Source organism: Perna viridis, chromosome 8 (genome assembly GCF_037379345.1).
Source record: "Perna viridis isolate PV_CMFRI_1.1 ecotype Kerala chromosome 8, ASM3737934v1, whole genome shotgun sequence".
NCBI classification, from domain to species: domain Eukaryota; kingdom Metazoa; phylum Mollusca; class Bivalvia; order Mytilida; family Mytilidae; genus Perna; species Perna viridis.
The window spans coordinates 22,409,651-22,432,565 of record NC_142452.1 but is presented as its reverse complement, the minus strand read 5'-3'; the positions used below and the strand labels follow the sequence as shown (position 1 = coordinate 22,432,565).

Here is a 22,915-nt window from a genome sequence, read left to right as displayed (position 1 = left end):
CTTGTAAATGGGTTAAATGAGCAACTCGGCGGGTGTTTCTAGGACGCTTACCCTACTGGTGGACCTGGTCCATGCTCCCAGTTTTTAGTGAGTCTGAGTTGCTCATTTACTTTTGTTACTTTATATGTATTATTTAAGTTACTGTATGTTCTTTGTTGTGTGTGTCTGTTTTCCATGTCTGGTCTTTGTCCCTGGATTACATTCTTTTGATTTCCGCTGGAATCTTGGTTCCTTTGATTACTCTCTGAAACATGTAGACAATACTGAACACCTCATCCACAATATAATATATTACTACAATGTAAAAATAAATGACGCCATGTATAAAATTTTATTTAAAAAAAAACAAAAGTGCAACAAATAATATATCAATTCTAATTATAAGAAAATCATCTAAAATATATATAAAGATAACAAAATTATGAAGCCGAATATTTGATTATCCCTAAAATGTATGAAATCATGATAAAATATTCTGACTATTCCTAATATTTAGATTTGATTGTAGAAATATAAAATCATTAACAATAATTTCAATAATGCATTATTGCATATATATAAATATAGATACATACAAATGTTTTACTTATAACTGAACAAATGGTAAGCAAAAATGGTCCAAAGAAAATGTATCATACTCTCAATGCATAGAATATTTAAGGTTACCAAATGGAAAAAAAGCCTCTTAAAAAAAGATAAAACAAGCCAAACAGTTAGTAAGTATTAAAACACCAAAATCGGGATTAAATAGACCATCATCATCTCACTGACTCAATAAACCAGAATGTGTATTTTTTCGTAACTTCTTGTACAATTAATTAAAGAAACTTAAACAAAAAACACTTAAGGATAATTCCTATCTCTCACCCAATTACAAAATGTTCAAAATATAAACAAAGTCATCCAACAGATCAGTACGGCATATCTACATAAAACTTCTTCCAAAATACCAAGTTTCTATGGTAACCGTAACAAAAATTATTGACAGACAATATGATCACTATTTAACTCTAGAAAAGCTGAGGGTATAAAAAGAATTTTAAAAGACTTTGCTAAAATGATGACAACATTCTTTGAAAGAAAAAAATGAAATACAGCTGTTACAGAAAATTTTTCAGTTTTTAAATAGGGATAATGTATAATACAAGGAATGTAGAATACATGTAAACTAAAGATTGTATCATACCGTCTGCATTGCTGCTATAATTTTTATCTTATTTGGGATAACTTGGGACATAATGATTAGCATGTCAAACTTTGGGATGCAAGGCATGTAGTGTCACAGCTAATGGTTTAATATTTCATGAACTATAATTCCGTAACAGACAGGAATGTTTAATTTACTCTAACAGTAAATGAGAGCTATTCATGCTATTATTGTGGTAAATGACCAGGTACTGTATAAAATATGTGACATAGAACTGCCATATAAGTAATGATAGGTGGATCCAAGGAGAAGAGGGGGTAAACCTCCACCTAAGGTTAAAAAGAGATTGGTTGATTTAATACAAAAGTAACCTGAAATTATTGAAGCAGGACCTCCTGGACAAATCAATGGGCCCCTTTTCAGAATTAAAAGATTTTTCTGATCCTCTACTTGCAGTAGAATTATTATAAGTGTTGAAGATTTCTTTTATTGCGATTTATCATACACTTTGCAAACAAAGTTTGAGGGGTACTGGTATATAGGAATCACCCCGCCTATATGTCCATATTTCATGTTGTTAGTTAAAACTGACAATGACATGTGGGCCTTAACTTCAAGCAACAATATCTATTTTTACTCTGACATAGAAAATTATCAGTGGGTATAATCACAGAAATAATTAACAAAATGGCAAATATCACAATAATACATTGAACACAATTTTGAATTGCAGTAAGTAGGATTCTTTTTAAAGCAAACATTTCATCACAAATTATTGTAAGTCACATGATTGTAAATTGGAATCTATTATAAATACCAAAAGGCACTTTTCACACATAATACACTAACAGCATTCACACATATACATAAATGGATAGGAAAACAGTTCACACTACTCTTATTTTGTTTATAATTAAATTCAAGTAATTTGTCTTACCAGATTTTTCACAAGTAACATTTTTTATCAGACTCTGGGCCAGGTGTCATAAAAAATCTCAGATGGAGATTTTCTTCAAATCTTTTCTCAACTCAAATTTCAACCAATCAGCTTGCTAAAATTTTGAATTTGAGGATTTGAGGAAATCTCAATTTGAGATTTTTTTTATGAAACCGGGATCAGATGTTTGATATTGAAATCAATAACCTTAGCATCACAACAACAGAAATTGATAACTATAAAAGGTCTAAAAATGAAACAAAAACAGTTTCTGTAAGCCAAAACTAACGAAGCTGAAAGATAAAAAAGATAAGTACTGCTTTCCTCTTTTAGCAAGTACTCATACTGTAACCAACTTATTTTCAGGAGCAATTTGTTTCCTGTATTTTCAGGAGTAAGAAAGTACTGTGAAAATAACCTGCCATAAATAAGGCACAGAATACTAGTATGTACATCTCTGAGAACATTTACAATAAGAAGTGAAAATAAATAGATGTGGAAATAATTAATTATATGCGAAAATAATTGGTTTACAATATATTCACATTTTTTTAATTTCAAATCAATTACAGTATATATACATAAAAATTGCTGCCAATATAAAATTAAACAATAATTATTTTATCATTCTGGCCTGGGTTCCATTCAAAATCTAAAATTGATATTTGTCTCAAATCCTTGAGTTTTCCCTCAAATCGTCAATAATATTAAAGAGATTTGATTTGTCCAAATTTGAGTTGAGGAAAGACTTGCAAGGTAAAATCTCAACTTAAGATTTTTTGTGAAACCAGGCCATGCTAATTTGTCAGTTAATATCAACGAAATTTTATACATAGACTTTGGAATTCTCATTAATAAACAATAACATCTAACTGCATAAACACTTTTCAAACAATTATTTTACTGGCATATACATACAAACATATAAAAAAATATTTTTTTTATTCATACATGTAATTCCTCTTAAGAGGGTTAAAGGTTATTGATGAAAATTTCATTCTCAAGCAGTATTGTGATGAAACAAGGAATACACATGGAATGACAGCTTGATATAAAATGCTAAAATGTTAAAAGGCACATTTTTTACACTTGTTATGATACACAACAACAAATACATCCATTTCATTGAAGACAGACTCCTTTAGAATAAGGAAATTCAATGGCATTCAATAAATGGTAGCCTTTATTGTAACGAAATAACAAATAAAAAAATCACAACTGTCATCTATTAAATATCACAGTTTTAAGTTTTCTAATATCATTACAGCAGTCAATGAAAAACTTCTAGAACTATTGTTTTTTTTTTCATTTTTCAATTTCAGGGCCTAAATTGATCACCAAAAAAGAATTGGATATCAAGTGGCTATATTATTTTATAAAGATGAACACAAATTTAGTTATTTATAGAGAACATTCCTAATGTATTTCCTACCAGAATTCTTAAACTTTGATTAAGGATATAAGCCACAATGTATTTTCTAATAGCATTTCATTAGCAACTTTGTTGAGCTGCACACATATATGTGTATAATATGCTGACAGCATTGAGATAAACAACCCAACTATGTTTCAAAACATTTACGTTTGTACTTACTGTTTCAGGAGCATAAATAATTACTGTCAGATAAATTGCTTTATCCAGTAGAATGAAAGTGGATCTTTAGAAGAGGCTTTTTATCACAATAATTCCTTCAAAGATTTCATAAAAAATGGGTCAAATACAAATATGGCTGAATTGCGGTAAACAGGAAATAGTAGTGTGACTGACCTGAAATTGCATCCCACGATATGGGACCCCGTACTGAGGTTAAGAACCAAATGTATAATGTAACTGAGAAAAATGATATGAAAATATTTTACCTGCCTGCCTGACAAACATTTACCATTCTGTAGGCCGATTTGCACTAATGCAACCTGGCAAAAATCAGTCAAGGAATTTTAAATGTAGTTGAGCAAAAAGATAAAAGTGTATTGAAGACAGATACAATAGCATAAGCTCAAAGTCCAAGTGAGCAAAAGACACTTTCACCACAAAAATAAATACCGTATAATCTTGTCTGGTCCAATGAGAATATACATTTAGTAGACCAAATGTCTAAATAAACAGTCCCAACTAGTCCATAAAAAATTACCCTGACATTAACTCTACTAATAAGGGATGATTTTTCAGGATAGGCCATTCCAACTTAATTGATTGTGCTCGTTTCTCATTCATCTCTGTAAGTTCCCTGAGACTAGTAATTTTGTCAATAACCTTTGACAAGAAATGATTGTCATCTTTGTGGTGAGTATCACACATGTATTTCAGACATGTCATCATTTTCCACTGAATGCTTTCAACTGCCTCTCTGTCTTGTAAGGTACAGCGATCTGAAATTTTGTGTAAATGCTAAATTAAATACAAAGTACAATATAGGTTTTAATTGCAAAATTTTTCATTGTGAATTTCTCTAAGAATTGTTACAGGAGTTATATTCACAAAAAAAACTATCAAATTCCTGACAATTTTCTGGCTTCATTTACATTCAGAAATAAGAGGCAATATAAGATCATGTTATTGTGTTATTGAGTTTGCATACTTTTAGCTATAAAGACCAATAAAAAAGCAAATAAAACAATAAGTAAGCATTCAAATAAAAAAAATAATACTCAGGCCCCAGTGCCACAAATATTAAAAAAAATACTTAAGTCTGAGAATAATCTTAACTTCTATGGTAACTCAAATCAAATTCTTTGAAATTGATGATGTCACAGTTAAGAATTTTCTCAGACTTAAGTAATTTTTTAAAGTCTTTTTTAAGGTTGTTATAAAATGTTTATCATGAGTGCTAATTCATATAAAATCAGTTATGTGGCACATGATAGGAATTTATTCCCTAATATTGTATGGCTTTGTATTAATTTTATACATTTTTTGCAGAAATTTGAAGTCTCCTGATTACGGCACTTTTCCTTCTGCGATATTTTTTAATGAATGCACTATGAGAAATGATGTAACTTCTTGTATTCTTGAATATTCTTTGCAAATCATTTTTGTTGTAGAAAGAAGCCTTTTTGAATCAAAAGTATATCAGATCAATGCTTGTTATAACTTTAATTCTTCCATATGAACATTTAAACAAGCAAATCCAACTACAGTTAGAAAACCACCATTCGCCACCTACATATAGCTTTTGAAATTTATTTGACTTTTTCAAAACTGTGTACTTAATGGTTTAGCTTCCGACATCAACTATTTAATATTGTAAATTCATAGACCTTTGTGATGTTTTGATTGCTAAACTGTGAAATCTTAAATTTGTGATTGTCAAAACTCGCGTAATAAAATTTTTAACATTATTGCTCAGTGTATTTTGCAGAATTGCTAAAAGTCACATTTTCAGCTAAAATTACATTATAAAAAATGCATGCAATAATTTATGAATACTGGTACATATTAAAATTAATGAAAAAAATATGGAAGAACACTTGGAACTATGATAATGTTCATCTTTGCCAACACAAGTAGAATATTACATTAAATGTACAAACCTGGAGAAACAACCAAGAAAGACCGTAGTATTGCAATATCTTCCACTGTAAGATGTAAGCTTTGTATTTTTTCACTGTGTTGGAACAAAGCTTCAACAAATTCACTTCCTACTACTTTAAACAGTTCAGATTTATGGTGAGTTTGTTTTAGGATACCTGTTGTTACACCTAATTCTGTACATACAAATCTCTGGTAACCAACAAACCAAAACTCAAATCTAGCAGCTGTAAAAGAACATATACATGTAAATGATAATACCTCTGACAAATTTAGGCAGTCTGTTCCCAACACACAGTGTTTGGTTGGCACAGGAGCCCTGTCCATTTGGATGGGATTTAAAGGTGACAAGCTTTTTTACTATCATATTTTCATAAATAGATGTAAATGTTAACATGATATACCTTCTTATTTGTCTCTCTAACATGCTACTTAGCTTTGATGCTGTGATAGTGTCAAATAGATGTGTTTTGACATATTTTTTCCCAGTTTGATTTTGCAGGATCTGGTCATTTTTTGCAACTCATCTGGCCCCCATGGTGGTTGTATCAAAATTAGCCCGTCAGGTATAACATATCTAATAAAAAATTCTGAATCAAATTTATGGCAAAAATCAAATATAAAGTAAAGTCTAGGCAAAAACAAAGATTTAAACTGCTACTTCAAATAATTTGCCTTTAATCAATGCTGCCTGGTCATCTAGTGATAGACTGGAGAATCCAGGGATATGTTTGACAAAGTTGATGTATCTGGAGATACCATTCTCTAAGGATGTTGCTATCTCACTCATCAGTTCTATCCTATTATCTATGTCAATACCCGTAGTGTTGTAAAATCTATTGAACTCATCCTCTGGAAGTTTATCTAAATCCCCAAATATATCAGTCTTAGCTCTGTGTTGCCTCTGAAATGTTGCAATTTTTAAAACAATGTTTATATTACAATTATATTTATATACAAGTAGTGTACAAGGATATACATAATATACATGTTTACCACATCTTTACAATACTAGAAGCCCTGCCTCATTTGTTATTAGTGATTTTTTTTTAGTAAATCAAATGTGTCTGTAAGACACTAATGATGCCCCCGCTCGCTAGATTGCCAAATTAGGAACATGTTTATTTTTGTATGAAGACATGGTTTACAGATTCAGAAATCCTTCCAAGACTTGTGTTACTCATGGTCTGGGGATCAATTTGGAGATAAGAAATTCCTAAATATATGCATATCTACATATTGTATCCTGGTCACAAAGTGTCATGAAATTCTGTTTGGTAGTGGCAGACTAGTTACGATGAGAAAAAGGGAACTGATGGACATATTAATGCACACATAAAAAATGTTAATACCCAAGTCCACAAATCCTTAACTTTGTTGCTTGGGATATATTTCTGACAAAAATAACAAAGTTTAACTATCACCCGGTTCTGTAATATTTCTTGAAAATCATTATCCTATGACCTTGCACACCATCATCATGCATATGAACATCCTGGAAAAAATATTTTAGATGTAGTTCAAAAGCTACAGAAAGAGAAGCCATACAAGCCATACTGCCCTATTTTTGATGAAAATAAGTAAGTCTAACTTTCACCAATTTCCGTAATATTTCATGAAAATCAAAATCCTTTTGACACTGCACACCTTCATCATGTGTAGAAATAAAATGTAAAATATTTTAGATGCAGTTCAAAAACTGCATAAGGAGACAGCCTGACAAGCCATGATCCATATATTTCTGAGTAAAATGATAAAGTGTAACTATCACCAATTTTCATAATATTTCACGAAAATCAAAATCCTTTGGCAATGCACACCTCCATCAAGTGAAGAAATATCCTGTGAAATATTTTAGATGTAGTTCAAAAACTGTACAAGGAGATAGCCGGACAAGCAATGATCATGTGTAATCTGGATGGACGGACGGCACAACAGACGGATGTACAGACAGGGGTAAATTACTATATTTTATTGCGGGGGCATAAAAAGGGCATTAATAGAACATTAAGTGAACCCCACCATAAAATGGTGAAAAAAAGGGTAAGGCAAAACATTCAAAATGGCGTAACACAAAAACTACATTTGGGATTTTACTGTAAACTTAACATATACATGTATGTCATGGTACTAGCAAGTATAAGGCATTCTTTCCATGCTGAAGTTATATAAACATAATCTTATCTTAAAAAATGTAAGAGATTTTCTTTTTTTTATGATAATGGTATGTTATAAATGGTGGCAAACCTTCATGTTGATGGTATAACCTAAAAATTAGGGAGATAGTGAAACCTTTTTACATTGGACCCTTTAGGGACTTAAGGATATGTTTAGTTCTGGGAATTGTTCAGTTTATAAAGGTTCAAAATATGATCTGACTTGACAAGTAATCTGATTTAGAAAGGATTTTTGTTTAATCAGGATTTTATTCAGAAAGGTATTGCTGTACCAAAAAAATGCCATTGGGAATACTTGTGCACTACTGAGCAAGCTATCAGACCCAAAGACAAGAGTACATATTTAAAAGCTCAAATTATCTTCACACAAAATTATTCATCAAGATTCAAGGAAAGAAAAGCAACTGATATTGATTGATTATTGTTTTATGTCTTATGATGGATATTTTTTGTCACGAAAGATGCTTTGATCAATCAAACAGACCTTGCTCAACATGCTGTGTTGGCTTTTTATTGTGCTAGCTCACTGAAGTAACAGCTTGCTGGTAGGCATGTCATTATTCTGACTGCAAGCAAAAAAGTTTTTACTCTATTTCTAAATTGCCATGTACTTGATTTAGAAGCAGTGACTACCAATTTTACCAATGCTACTATGAGACCAATGAGTTGCTTGAAAGAAATTGTCCTAAGATAACAAGATAATGAAATTTTGTTCCTTGCTTTTTCGTAATTTCATCTTTTTTTGTTTATGATATCTGTGGTGTTTACATAATAATCTGTTTCTAGTGATATCCCTTCTAATGTTACTACAGTGCACAAAAAAACAAGCATTCTGAGAGTATTGCATGACTATACAAAGTCCCCTACATGCAAAAATTAGTTGATGAAAATAGAATGCTAACTTCCTGCATAACTTACCAACCATAAATAAAGTTTTGGAAAACTTAGGATTTGGATCGATTGTCCTTATGCTTTGAATAAAGTTACATGATCAACTAGAAATACTGTGAGCTCTGTCAAATATCCTCCCCACCCCCCACCCCCCCTCAAAAAAAAAAATCAAGTAAATAAAAAATGCCTTTTTTCAAAGAGTAAAACTTCAAAACATGGAATCATGAAATTTGACATTTATACAAATCGATAGGGAGCTTACTTCAATAGATATGAACAATTCACCAAAGTTTCATAAAAGTTAGTGAAAGTGTTTTTGAGTTATTGTGCGAAAACTTGAAAATACCCCTTTTTTTTAAGTATAAAAATTCATAATACGAAAAGGATAAATCTGAAATTTATTAAAACTGTAAGGGAGCTTATGTCAATAGATATGAACAATTCATCAAAGTTCCATAAAAGTAAGTGAAAGTGTGTTTGAATAACTTGAAAATCCCTCTTTTTTTAAGTATAAAAATTCAAAACATGGAAATGAAAAATCTGAAATTTATAAAAATCCTGTCTTAGACGGGTGTATAAAAAATCAATGAAGCTGAACAAAAATTGAACTTGATCTGCAACTTGCAATGTACCTAATATGTTAAGGTAATGAATCTTCAAGCATGATAAAAAAAAACAAAAAAAAAAACTGATTTGCCAGACTAACAGACTACAGAGTGGAAACCTAAAGTCCCCTTAGGGTAAAATTGCAAGAACAGGACTAATAACTATCAGTCATATAAATAAATTTTTGTAATTGAATTTTTTACACTTTAGTGATAAAATATGATAATTATCTTAAATTCCATTCTTTAATGATATTTAATGATACTTGACCATATTTTTAAAGTTCAATTATACCTGTTGTCCTGCTTCTTGCAGATATACCCCATCTTCTTCAGCATACTTTTCAATAGAATGGTTGTCATGAGACATAAAAAATGGCAAAATATCCACTTTTTGAAGATCAATCAAAATAACTTATGTATCCCTTATCTACATTTGTACATTGTATATAAAGCCACACACCAGGGTTTGACACTAACCTTTCTCACTAGGTAACCCACTGGACTTTCTGATACACAAATTAGGTAGTCCTCAAAATTATTTTGCAGTCCTGTCCTTAGAACTTATAAAATTTTAAGATTTAATTAAGGTAGCCTAAAGGACTACCAGGCAAAATTTCAAAGAAGTCCTCTTTCAAATTAGGTAGGTACAGGACTACTGTTAGTGTTGAACCATGCATACCAATTAGAAAATCAGTTCATCCATTGGAAATCAAGACAATTGTAATAAAATACAGACAAATGGACAGAAAAGGAGATGCCAACATGAGTGGGGGTATAATTTACTGTGCAACTTACAAAACAGTCCTGAGTAAGTTTGTTAATCATCTCATCATTTGTCCAGTAATCATAGTTAACACCATACATTTCTTTCTGTGCCTTTATCAGGGTGTTGACTAGTTCCTTTACTTCATCAATACTATTATTGGTAGGAAATGTATCATAGATATGGTGCTGTGTTTTCTCTATTCTTTCTAAGCTTTTTATTTCTCTAATATCTTGAGATCTCTTTTCATGAGTGTAACGTCCCGTTTTTATTGCTAAAAAATAAAGAACACTAAGATGGAAATACACAATCTAAACAGGATGTATGTGAATCTGACTTAAGCATATAGAAGATTAGTGCAATTGTATTTAATTTCATGGTACAAGTGTATTAATTTTTCATGAATTCTTATAATCAGTTATTACTTTGCAAAAATAAGCACCATCAACTTTTCAGCATATGGTAACTTTCAGTATTATGCAAACTTTTCAGCATATGGTAACTTTCAGCATTATGCAAACTCAATTACTCACGAAAATGTTTGAAAACCACCAAGTGCAAAAATAAAAACAATTACAGATTTCTGTTATCATTTAATAAAGAGAAATTCTATATCATTTGGTCATATTATCTACTTCTTGGATGGCTAGATATTTTGCGCTATCACATCATTATGATTGATTGTTGTGTAATTGTGATGCATTGATGTTAAAATATGATTGGTCCAAAGTGGCATGGTGACATTTCTCAGGTTGTTCTCTTGTAAGATCTGGTGATGTCAAAGACAGATATTTGCTTAAATTTAATCACTGATGCTGAATGTCAAGAGGCCAAATATTTGTGAGGGATTAAAGAGAAAAAGGTTTTATAACTGGTGAAATTTGAATAATGCAAATTATCAACTTGTGTAATTTAATTTCAACATCATAACAATCTAGCCGAGGCTCTTTTATTATGATGTTGAAATTAAATTACACAAGTTGATATTTTGCAATATTTAACTTTCACTCATTATGCAACCTATCAATGTACTTTAAGAATATGTTTGACACAAGGTATGTTAAAGTACAAATACGAATCAAAATGTAAATTATATATAGGTCTATCCTGACAGCTTAAATAATTCTAAAAGAAAGATAACATACATGTACATGTACATATATTTATGGTACAGATACATACCAGGGTAGAAAACTCACTTAAATTCTAGCCAGCCAATACATTTACTATATGTCTATATAAATTTTTGCTAAAATCAGCCAGCCCTGCAAAAAAATAGCCAGTCTCGGGCTGCCGGGCATGCTACTATTTCTAACTCAGTAGATACCTACATGTTCTTATTTTCTATTCACAGGTATTATTTCAAGGCTGTACCAAAATGTCTTTTAAGAAGAACAAAGAACAAAAAAAAAAAAACGCAACAGATAAAAAAAATGATACAGAGCAAGTATAAGTCATTACATAAACATTATCATACCACTTTTTGACATTCCTACTTTGATACATTTGTCAAAGCGACACTTGGGACATACATTCCTTTTCCCTGGTTCTATCACACACTTGTTGTCTGATTCTACACATTTATATTCTGTTACCCGTTTTATACTTCTCCTGAAAAATCCCTGAAATACAGTTGAGAATGCAATTAATATTACTATAAAAAGAAAAGACTAAAACATACATGTAGTTTTCCAGAAACTTAGAGTAGTTTATTCATGTACTACAATGTGATAATAGGAATGGAGCGCCAGGGACATCCTACATATAGTATGTAGATCCTCTGACATGGATGGTTCAAAATCTTTCTGTCCGTAGTGATGTATTTCTGAAGTGACTTAAACAGTTTAAAATATATTTTTGTTTCTGCTACCAGCAAGGAAAAAATAGGGTAGGTATATGAAGGTAGAGTAATTTTTTTTTCAACAGCATTTTATATTGAGTTAATTGGGAAACAATTTAGACTTTAACAGTGCTTGAGCCAAAATGGTTATAAAATGTTTAGGGTAAGCACAAAAAACTAGGGTAGGAAGGGTAGCAGGAAACAGATATATTATTCTTTTGGCCTTATAGGGAGTCTCCCATTTATATTCATGTTGGTTGAACATCAGCGAAATACTTGTAACACATGCATTGCAACAGAGCATTATCAATAAAGTTAAATGTAATTAGAGTACAAATAGCACCATCTCTAACTAAGTAAAGTCTAAAATTATATCATTCATTAAATTGATACATGTAGCATTGAGTTACATGTATTTGATGTTCCCTGTGAAACATATTTCGATAAATCACATCTGAAATATAGTAAGCAATTTCACTCTTTCACTTTCCCTTGAAAAAACTTCATATAACTTTCTTCATTGACTTAAACTATATTTGATGGCACAAATGAATCGGATAATCAATCTATCAATAACAAATTTGAAATCCAATTGAAAATTTTTAATAACTTTGAAAAAAACATATATTATAAATACATGTAGGATAATCAACTGGTTATCAAGGATAACCAAAATATAGTGACATGTGCACAGAACAAGTTCTACACACTCGTTAAATCTTGATGTTCTTAAGAGACTTGTAATCAAATTTTGGTTTTTCACTCTTTCCACATGTTCCAAGTATTATCCTTTTAATGTTTTACATATACATGAATATACATATACAAAAATGTACATATATGTTTCTAAACATACAGGTATTTGGACAGTTTACCTATGGTCTAGACTACATGTACATGTAGATTGTATATACCAGTACCTACATTGGCATTAGGTCAAAGCACTTGACCTTTTGACTATGAGTACACAGTAGCTAAGACATGTGCATAACTTTTTAAAAATAAATCTGTGAAATTTTTATTTGAAATAATGGCTTGTGTTAAAAATGAAGCAAAAGGCAAACTTATGTCATTACATTATATAGAACAATGTTGACATATACATTTAACTCATATTGAATGAGCTTTTATAGATGGAGCTTTAACCTGCGTTGAAAATCTTACATACGTGTACATTTAACTCCCTACTTTTTGGTAACAAAATGTACACAACCTACTTATACAGATTTCTAAAAAAATCAAGGGCATGCAGTGCTCACAAAAGGATAACTAAGTATGGAGCTAAAACAAGTTAGCATCAATGAATTATATTTTACAAAGCATACCTTACAAGCTTCACATGTATTTACTCCATAATGGAAACCAGATGCCTTCTCACCACATATTCTACATGGAGGTAAATGAGGAGTCCGAGGAGGCTGTCTGTCCTTATTAACAACCTCAGTAGTTTGTAGAAACGTTGTGGGAGAGGAGGAATCATTATTTACAGTTATTTCATCACTGACTACTTCTAATTTATAGATTGGTTCTGGTGAGGATGTATTGATTGTCTCAGAGAAAAAATCTTTGGTTTGTGTAGGTTCAGTTGATTGTGATAAGGTGAACAGTTTACATTCATCTATGTAATGTTCTACTTCAGGGTTTGGTAAAGTTATCACTTTATCACATTCCTGTATATCAATGTCAATTTGACCATCATTTGGAGATCTTTCTTCTTCATCAACGGGTTCAACTTCTAACTTAATTAATGTGTCACATTCTTGTAAATGATGAACATGTACCGCAGATATCTCGGTATTCTGGTCACTGTTATAATTTATTATTGATGTTGATACCTCATTATCTCTATGACATGATACTGTACAATCAGAGTCCAATGGTGTATAATTTGGGATATATACAGATGTGTTATTGTATGAAGTCACTTTCGCTACTGATTCTTTCTTTAGATGATTGTTAGCTTCATTATTGCCAGCCAATTCATCAGTTTCAACCTCTTCCTCACAGCACGCTATTTCATTATCACACATAGTTATTTCTGCATAGTCAGCTACTGAATCTAGTACAGAATTGTCAATTTTCTCTTCCATGTTAGAATAAGCTCTTTCATTTATCAGGACTCTTTTTCCATGACTGTTGCAGCCTGGAAAAGTTTTGGTAAAATATAACACTAAAATGCAGAAGACCATGCACAATTGACAAATTGGAAATACTCTTACATGTATCCACTTTCTCTGTACTGGACCATGCAGAAATTGTGAAAATTACAACCATGCAAATATTATATGGGGCTGAGGAGCATATACAGGTATAGAAAATTTTAATTATGCGAATTTTCACAAAATAAGGGGTTCAAGACTACTATTAACTGTTTTTTGCCCAATATTAGCAACCCTAGGAACACTCACAGGTACTGCAACTGCATAGATGGTACTAACATTCTATAAAAAAATATTCAAATCCATTGGGGAGTTTTTGAATTTTCATATCATGTGCAAATGGATAGACAAACAGACAAAAGAATGAAAATGCATAAATCAACTACATGTAGAACATTCATTGCTGTGATTTAGAATTTTTAAGGTTTCACAGCTGTCAACACTAATTTTAACTTCTCTACTCATCACAGTGGAGATTATCTGAGTAGAATCACAGTGTCTCCATCTAACACTGTGATATCATCATTCATAAATATACTAGTAGGCTAGTACATGTACACATAGTTCAATTCCTATGCTTACATTATAAAATATATTCAATAACGGACCCTTTCTACCAAAGTCTGGGTGAAAAATTCATAGGATTTAAAATGTTACATCTTGATCAATCAACAAACAACAAGAAATTGTTCTGGACATAAAAAAATCAACTATATGTTCATTCTGTACCTTTTTTTTTTTACCTTGATCAGACATTGGATTGCAAACTAGGGTTCAGTTCACATTTACTACTGGGATAACAACCAATTACTTAAAATAAAAACAAAAAAAAGAACATTAAGCAAAGAAAAGAAAAGAAAAGAGACAGATGGTTTACCAAGGTAACTGACATGCAAATGTAGCACAAGAGTACATTGAGTATTTGAGTATGAGCTTCCACTTCTACATGACCTTACATGTTATCTTTATTTGGCCAAAATAAGCATCTTGGAAGAAATTAGTCAACAGAATTGTGCATAATGCTGACCAAAATCTTAGGGAACATTAATATACATTGTACATTGTAATTAGTAGACCTTATTAACCCTTAAAGATACATTGTACAATGTACATGCACTAAAGTTTGGAAATTTCACAGCATATACTGATTAGTTGCATGTCACAACTTTTTTCTGTCACTATGGCAGGGTTTAAATTAGTGGTAGTCTGAGGTCCATGATGTCTAGTATGTTCAATGTAAACTTCTACTTCAGGGTTAGGTAAAATGTGTGATATTTTGGGAGTGTAATTTTATTTTTTTGGCGCAACAATATAGCTGGTGTATATCTTTTTCTAGAGCTGAATAAATTAAAGAACCTTAGTGAGCACGCTCACATACCCCATCTGTCCCCATGTTGGATATTCAAGTAAATTTGTTTGTAAGAGAAATATATATAGAAGGACTCCGATAAAAAAGGAATTGGTGTTTTGTTCAGGCATTAGGAAAGATTGCAACAAAATAAAATGTAAAAAAGGTTTTTGAAAATGATCTTTTCTTTATCTTCTAACGAAATTCTGTTACTCAGAATGGTAGTTTCAAACTCCAAACAGTGATTTCTTTGAGTTTTAATTAATCAAAAGTAAATATCGTAGTGGAACAAAATGTACACTTGACCTGTAACTTATCATGGTGAACTTATATACAAAAATTATGTCATAATCTCAAGCGTTTAGAAAAGAGTCTGAAAAACGGTTACTTCTGTGAATTTACATGTAGCTAAGTTCAAGGCTCGTAATTTCAGTAAAAATCATTGGAGTGGAATGAAAGTTTAACTTGACCTTTAACTTATCATGGTAAACTTATACACCAAAAATCATGTCATATCTGCAAGCGTTTCCAAAAAAAATCCGGAAACTAAAGATGGACTGACGGATCACAAAAAACATTACACCTTCTGCAACTTTGTTTCTTGGGGTATAAATCTATTTGTGTATTTCTATATCCCTAGTATCTGTAGTGACTGTGTGTAATTTGAAGTTTTGAGGGTTTTTTATATAAAATATTAGAGTGTGTAATTTTAAATCACATACATTGTATTATACCCATGACAAGAAAGGCATGCCATATACATGTACATGTAAGAACTTCTACTAACATAATGTTTACTTTTATCTAATAGCCATCATAATTCAAACTCAGAACTCATTAGAAATTTCTTTCAAGCAACTTTTTAATTTTGTACAAAGCTAATGTGGTATAAATATAACTGACAACTGTACCATTTGTCATTTCAAGAATAGTGCATCATCATATGGAATGTACATGTACAAGTATTGTAATACCAATTCAATCATTTGCAGGTAATGATGAGTTCTTGGCATCCTAAAATTAATATACAGATTCAAGTGCACTGCTGAAAGTGCAAGACAGAGAAATCTTTAACGTCCAAAAGTAAGATTTAAAGTTCTCTATCAAGCTAGTGTGTTGGTGGCTTAAAAACCACAGGGTAGTGATATGCGTCTAGTGCAGTAGTGATCGAACGTCTCTAGATCCAGTACATAGCTTCTACACTACCAAGACTCCTTCAATTTGCCTCCCCAAGGTAACACACGGTAACTTGGGTCTAGTACTCAAGGATAACATGAAGGGGATCTCGGAGTAACAAGGACCCTAAAGGTGCAGAGTGCAGGCCCACCGGCGCGTGGAACACGCCCTGGCTCTCACCAACCTTGCCCCACCTATGGGTTAAATAGATCGCTGCCTTGTGATGGACTGTTGAGTTAAAGGCTACGGGAGACAACCCAGACAGAAAACGATGGTCAGACTGGGATCAAACCTTTGGAAGGGAACCTGTCTAGCAGAGGAAACTCTGATGTAAAACCCGGCTAGAAAGGAGTCGTCACCCATGGTAGGGAACCTATCTAGGAGAGCAAACTCTGATACAAAAGCATGTGAGGGACTTGCTGACCAGCACATTAAAATAAAGCTGAAGCTAGAGGGCCAACCCCCCACTAGTGGATACAAATGGTTACAGAAACGATTACAGTAAAAGTCATTCCTCGGACTCGTCAACGACTAGAGAAAGAGGACCAAACAAAACATCGAGGACAGCAAATGACGTGAAAGCTGATGAAGTTGTTCTCACCAAAACAACCAACAACCATAGGCACTTGGAATGTTAGAACAATGTATCAAAGTGGCAAAAGCTTGCAAATTGCGAACGAAATGGATAGATACAATATCGAAATTCTAGGACTCAGCGAAGTAAGATGGAATATAGCTGGAATGACAACACTATCTTCAGGTCATACGGTCATATTCTCAGGAAATCCAAATGAAGACGACATACATGACAAAGGCGTGGGATTCATGCTTACAAAGAAAGCCAAGAAATCGCTTTTGGAGTGGAATCCAATATCTGCAAGAGTGATATCAGCTAGATTTGACACTCGATTCCAGAAAACAACATTTATACAGGTGTATGCACCAACAAACACCGCAGACGAAGATGATAAAAATGACTTCTACAACTTATTACAATCAGTTGTTGATGCCGTTCCTAAAAGAGACATCCTTATCATCTTAGGAGATCTGAATGCCAAAGTAGGAGATGACAGAGGATGTAGAGAAAAGGAGCTAGGACCACATGGAATAGGGCAAATGAATGAGAACGGAGAGATGTTAGCTGACTTTTGCGCTATAAACAGTCTAGTAATTGGCGGTACTTGGTTTCCACATAAATCTTGTCATAAAACCACCTGGATTTCACCATCTGGAGACACTGAAAACCAAATAGACCACATAACAATAAGCCGTCGATGGAGATCTTCATTACAAGATGTATGAACAAAACGTGGAGCAGACGCAGCATCAGATCACCACCTTGTAATTGGAAAAATTAAACTCAAGCTTTTAACAACAAAGAAAAGAGAGACTACAAAAAGGAAGTTTAATGTTGAGAAGTTTAAAGATCAGAAAGTGAAAGAAAACTTCCAAATTACACTCAGGAACAGATTTAGTACTTTATTAGATCTTGACAACGAAGAAATGAACAATGATATTGATGACATCTGGAACTCAACAAAGACAGCCATTCTGGAAGCATGCGAAGAAACAGTTGGTTTCATTCAAGTGAAAAGAAAGAAATGGATGTCAGATCAAACATGGGATACAATATCTGAAAGAAGGGAAATAAAAGAAAAGTTGATGAGTGCCAAAACCAGACAGCAAAAGAAAAACCTGCAAGACCTTTACAGCGCAAAAGACAGAGAAGTGAAGAAAAGCTGTAAAAGAGATAAAAGAAACCATGCTGAAAAGTTAGCAGTAGAAGCCGAAAACGCCTGCTTAAAAGGAGACATCAAAACATTGTATAACATCACAAGACAACTCAGTGGAAAGATCTCTCAAAATGAAAATTTACCAGTCAAAGATAAAAACAACAATACCCTCACAAAGCTAGAAGATCAGCTTGACAGATGGAAAGAACACTTTAGTGAGGTATTGAACAGACCACCACCAACAAATCCACCAATACTTGAAGAAGGTCCAACACTTAACATAGAGACTGACAAAATTACTGAAAATGAAGTAAGAAAAGCCCTAAAACATCTTAAGAATGGGAAAGCAGCGGGAATCGATGGCATACCACCAGAAGCCCTCAAGTCCATGAATGACACTACCATTCAATATCTTCTTGGGCTATTAAACCAGATATGGGAAAAAGAAAAAATTCAAAAAGACTGGCAAAAGGGACTCTTGGTAAAACTACCTAAAAAGGGGGACAAATCCAATTGCAACAACTGGAGAGGAATAACTCTTTTGTCCATTCCTAGTAAAATCCTATGCAGTATAATCTTACAAAGAATGAAAGAAGAGATTGATAGCAAGCTGAGAGATGAACAAGCTGGATTTAGACAAGAACGATCATGTGTCGACCAGATTGCTACACTCAGAATAATTATTGAGCAAACGATCGAATGGCAGTCATCCCTATATCTAAACTTTATTGACTTCCAGAAAGCATTTGACAGCATAGATCATCAGGTCTTGTGAAACATTCTAGGACACTATGGGATTCCACCTAAGATTATTTCCATGATTAAGTTACTGTATGAAGAATTCTCTTGTCAGGTCATACATGCTGGTACATTGATGGATCCTTTCCCTGTAACAACTGGCGTAAGGCAAGGATGCATTCTCTCTCCCCTTCTCTTTCTCATAGTCATCGACTGGATAGCAACACAGCTTACAACAACCCTCATGGTATACAATGGACACTAACATCTCGTCTAGAAGACCTCGAATTTGCAGACGACATATGCACACTATCGCATCGTCTTCAAGATTCCCAACACCAGGTCAACCATCTCGAAGAAACAGCTAAAAGAACAGGATTGTATATCAACACAGCCAAAACCAAAGCCATGAGAATCCAACAAAACCAGATGGATCCAATATTGGTAAATAACCAACAGATAGAGAATGTAGATAAATTTACGTACCTTGGAAGTGTCATGAGTACAACTGGAGGCACTGACGAAGATGTACAAGCCAGAAAGATGAAAGCATTACAGGCTTTTTCCATTCTAAAGCCAGTATGGAAAAGTAGAACACTGAGAACGGCTACTAAGATCAGAATTTTCAACAGCAATGTTAAGTCTGTCCTGTTATATGGTTGCCAGACCTGGAGAGAAACAGAAAACACCATGAAATCTATACAAGTCTTTGTTAACAAGTGCCTAAGAAATATACTGAATATCAGATGGCCAGAAAAAATAACAAACAAGAAACTCTGGCAAAGAACAAAACAACAACCAATAGAAAACACCATTCGAACCCGAAAATGGAAATGGATTGGTCATACTTTAAGGAAGAACAATAAAAACACTACAAAGCAAGCTTTAGATTGGAATCCCCAAGGGCAAAGAAAAAGAGGAAGACCAAAGAACACCTGGAGGAGGGGTTTGAACTCTGAACTGAAGAGAGTAGGACTAACGTGGAAGAATTGTAACACCATCGCCCAAAACCGAAGCGAATGGAGAGAAACTGTAGTTGCCCTATGTCCACCCATGGACGAAGTGGAATAAATCAAAAAAAAAATCAAGCTAGGGAGGTCAGTCAAAATATGAAATATATAGAAAGTGTACAAGTATATATTAGTTTGAAAGAGCCCAAGAAATGTAACTTAATGGTGCAAAAAATTTTAAAATCGGTCAAGGGGTTCAAAAGTTATTACAATTTAAAGTTCAAAATTTTGGTCATTTTTCTTGCAAAGGCAAAAAATTTTGGGCACTTTTGGGGCCCAAATAAGTCAAATAGGTAAAGAAATTCATACATTGTGTCTTCATCATTTAAATAAAGCCATTTCATACTTTGATTTAAGCCATTTTGAATTCAAAAGCAGTTTTTAGCACAACAGTTATTGTGATTAAATTTGTAAAAACACATTTTTATAAAGAAATAATTTAATTATATTTAAAAATCATCAAATGTTGAAAAATAAGGGTAAATTAAACATTTTTGAAAATTTCAGATTAAAAAAAAAAAGCATATTTATGCTAATATTGATCAAAATATCAACATACCATTCAAGCTCTGTGGAATCAGAGAGCATTGCAATCTTACCCGATGGGGTCTGTGATTTTCTTGTCTTGCATTTTGAAGCATTGTTTGGTTCGTTTTCTTACTTTAAAAAACAATTTTGTGAGTAATTTAACATTTCAGAATATCATATAATTCCTTTGTATTTACAACACTTGTAACTTCATTTAATGTCTAATTGTGATGAAACAAACACCATATGTTTATCATATACGGTTTAAAACAGTTCATAACAGATACAATACAGAGAGAAATACCATGACTGATCACTGACATAGTGGTACACCACTCTATTTGTGGTAACCAACAATTTTTTTATACAAATAGATAGTTCCCATTTTTTTTTATTAAATTTTGAATGGTACAAAAATGTAGGTTATGTCTAGACCGAATTTCCTCTGACCTTGCAACCCTCCTCTTTTATATTTGGATATTGATATGTCGGGTTGGGGTCAGAACGATGCACCATACAAAAAGTTGGAGATTAAGCGGTACCGCGGAGTATCGCCCTTCAACTGCTTGTAACGACTTTCAACTTGAAATTCGGACTAGGTTATGTCCAACGACTCCATGAAATCTTGAGAAATAATATTGTCTACCACTCTAAGAGCAGTGAGGAACGGACATGCATTGGAATTAAATAATAATAGCGAGCACTATTATGTACATGTAATAGCGCATTTTTCTTCTCATGCATATCTGTTTCTCACTTATAACTTTAGTCTTTTTAGACAAGCTCGAGAGCTTTGCAGCCTTGCTACAGTCATCTTAGAACAGCATAGTGCAATTGTACTAACAACCACCACAGTGTTCATATTTGTGCACCACTACTATAAAGGGACAATGGTCGGTTTCATTTTTGGTCGAGTTTAACCAACCTGTTTCGTGTCAACTTTGCTTCTGTTTTTAACAGGGAGACAATTTTTGTTTTCTTTACAAAGGGAGATAATTTGTGATTGGTTCTGCTAAATTCAAACCATCGTCCCGGAAAATAACAGTAGACTGTACGTAAGCACGAACAGCTGGAAATGTGGAATCTCAGAAATGAACAAATTCTAGTTATTTTTTAGACTACCGAACAGCACTGCTAAATGTTGCCGAAAAAATTCATTTCTTTTTTCAGGATCCTTTAATTTTCTCTGTTCATGAGCATGTCTCTCGCTTGGCAGTGTGATCTGAGTAAGTATAATTAAGAACTGTAACGGTCTATTGAGTACTTTTGATGTTAACTATGGTATTGCTTCATTTATGTGTTGTCTTCCGTCATAATTCTGTTTTAAATATGTTTTGATTTAATTTATGCTATTTGTTAGAGTATTTTCAATAATGTTATGTAATTTTCATGTATTTATATAACTCCTTTTAGTATTGAATATAGAGGGTATTGAGGAACGACAAAGCAAGAACAAGGAAACATACGAAGTAAATCAATTATCCGTCTTTTTATTTTTTATTTTGCAGAACTTTCAATGCCTTCCACTATTCAATAATAAAAAGGAGTTCCACATTCGTCTATATGTTGGCCCAAAATAACTACCACTCCTAACTTTGTCTCATATGAAAAAAAAAGCACTTTCTGCATTATTTTCGGACAAATAGATACTTAAACCTTGAATATATTTTTATTGAGCACCGTAGTGAATGGACCCGAAGTGTTTGATTTTTTGGCTAGATACTTATCAAGCCTTTAGCAAAAGAAATCCATTTGTTAATTGGTGTATACTGCAAGAATACGGGCCGAATATTTGTAAAAGAACGATCGGAGTGCCTGCAAACTTATGTAACGAACGTATCTTTTAATAACTCCAACCACTATAATGATTAATGATGTTTAAAGATCTCACTATAATGATGTTTAAAGATCACGGTTAAATTTCAATTATTATATTGTTTCAAGGTCTAAATTTAAAATTCCAATTATTATAATGTGTCAAGGTCTAGATCAAAAATTGTAATTATTATAATTTCGTTTCAAAGTCAAGGCGAATAATACCTTGAGTTTCTTTAATTACTTTGTTGGACATTATTCCTCTTAATAATTCTGAATGTATTTATGTTTCAACGTTTCTCTTTTTCCCTGTGAATACTTCAAATCTGCATCATCGTAAATCATAGTTTAGTTTAAGGGCTTTGATTCTCCAGGGTCGTAATTTTCTAACGTCTGTAAAACCTTATTATTTAAAAACAAATCTGATGAGGACCTTACAGTGTTGTAGTACTTGTGCATGTCTCAATATGTCTGAAACGGGTGCCTATGATGTGGGCACATTGTGCTTGCGCTTAG

The 22,915-nt window shown here is 32.7% G+C and overlaps 1 protein-coding gene across 1 annotated transcript; it reads right to left on the bottom strand.

The window, feature by feature from the left end:
• Positions 1–317: 317 nt before the first annotated feature.
• On the bottom strand, positions 318–21,552 carry LOC148609854 (vitamin D3 receptor-like). The gene is made up of 8 exons (XM_088541288.1): positions 21,510–21,552; positions 20,616–20,716; positions 13,218–14,035; positions 11,530–11,674; positions 10,085–10,326; positions 6,289–6,517; positions 5,616–5,840; positions 318–4,454 (listed from the first exon to the last, which is right to left on the bottom strand). The coding sequence occupies exons 2-8, from the start codon at positions 20,695–20,697 to the stop codon at positions 4,213–4,215; spliced, it is 1,983 nt and encodes a 660-aa protein (XP_088397414.1). The 5' UTR covers positions 20,698–20,716; positions 21,510–21,552; the 3' UTR covers positions 318–4,212.
• Between the last annotated feature and the right edge of the window lie 1,363 nt (positions 21,553–22,915).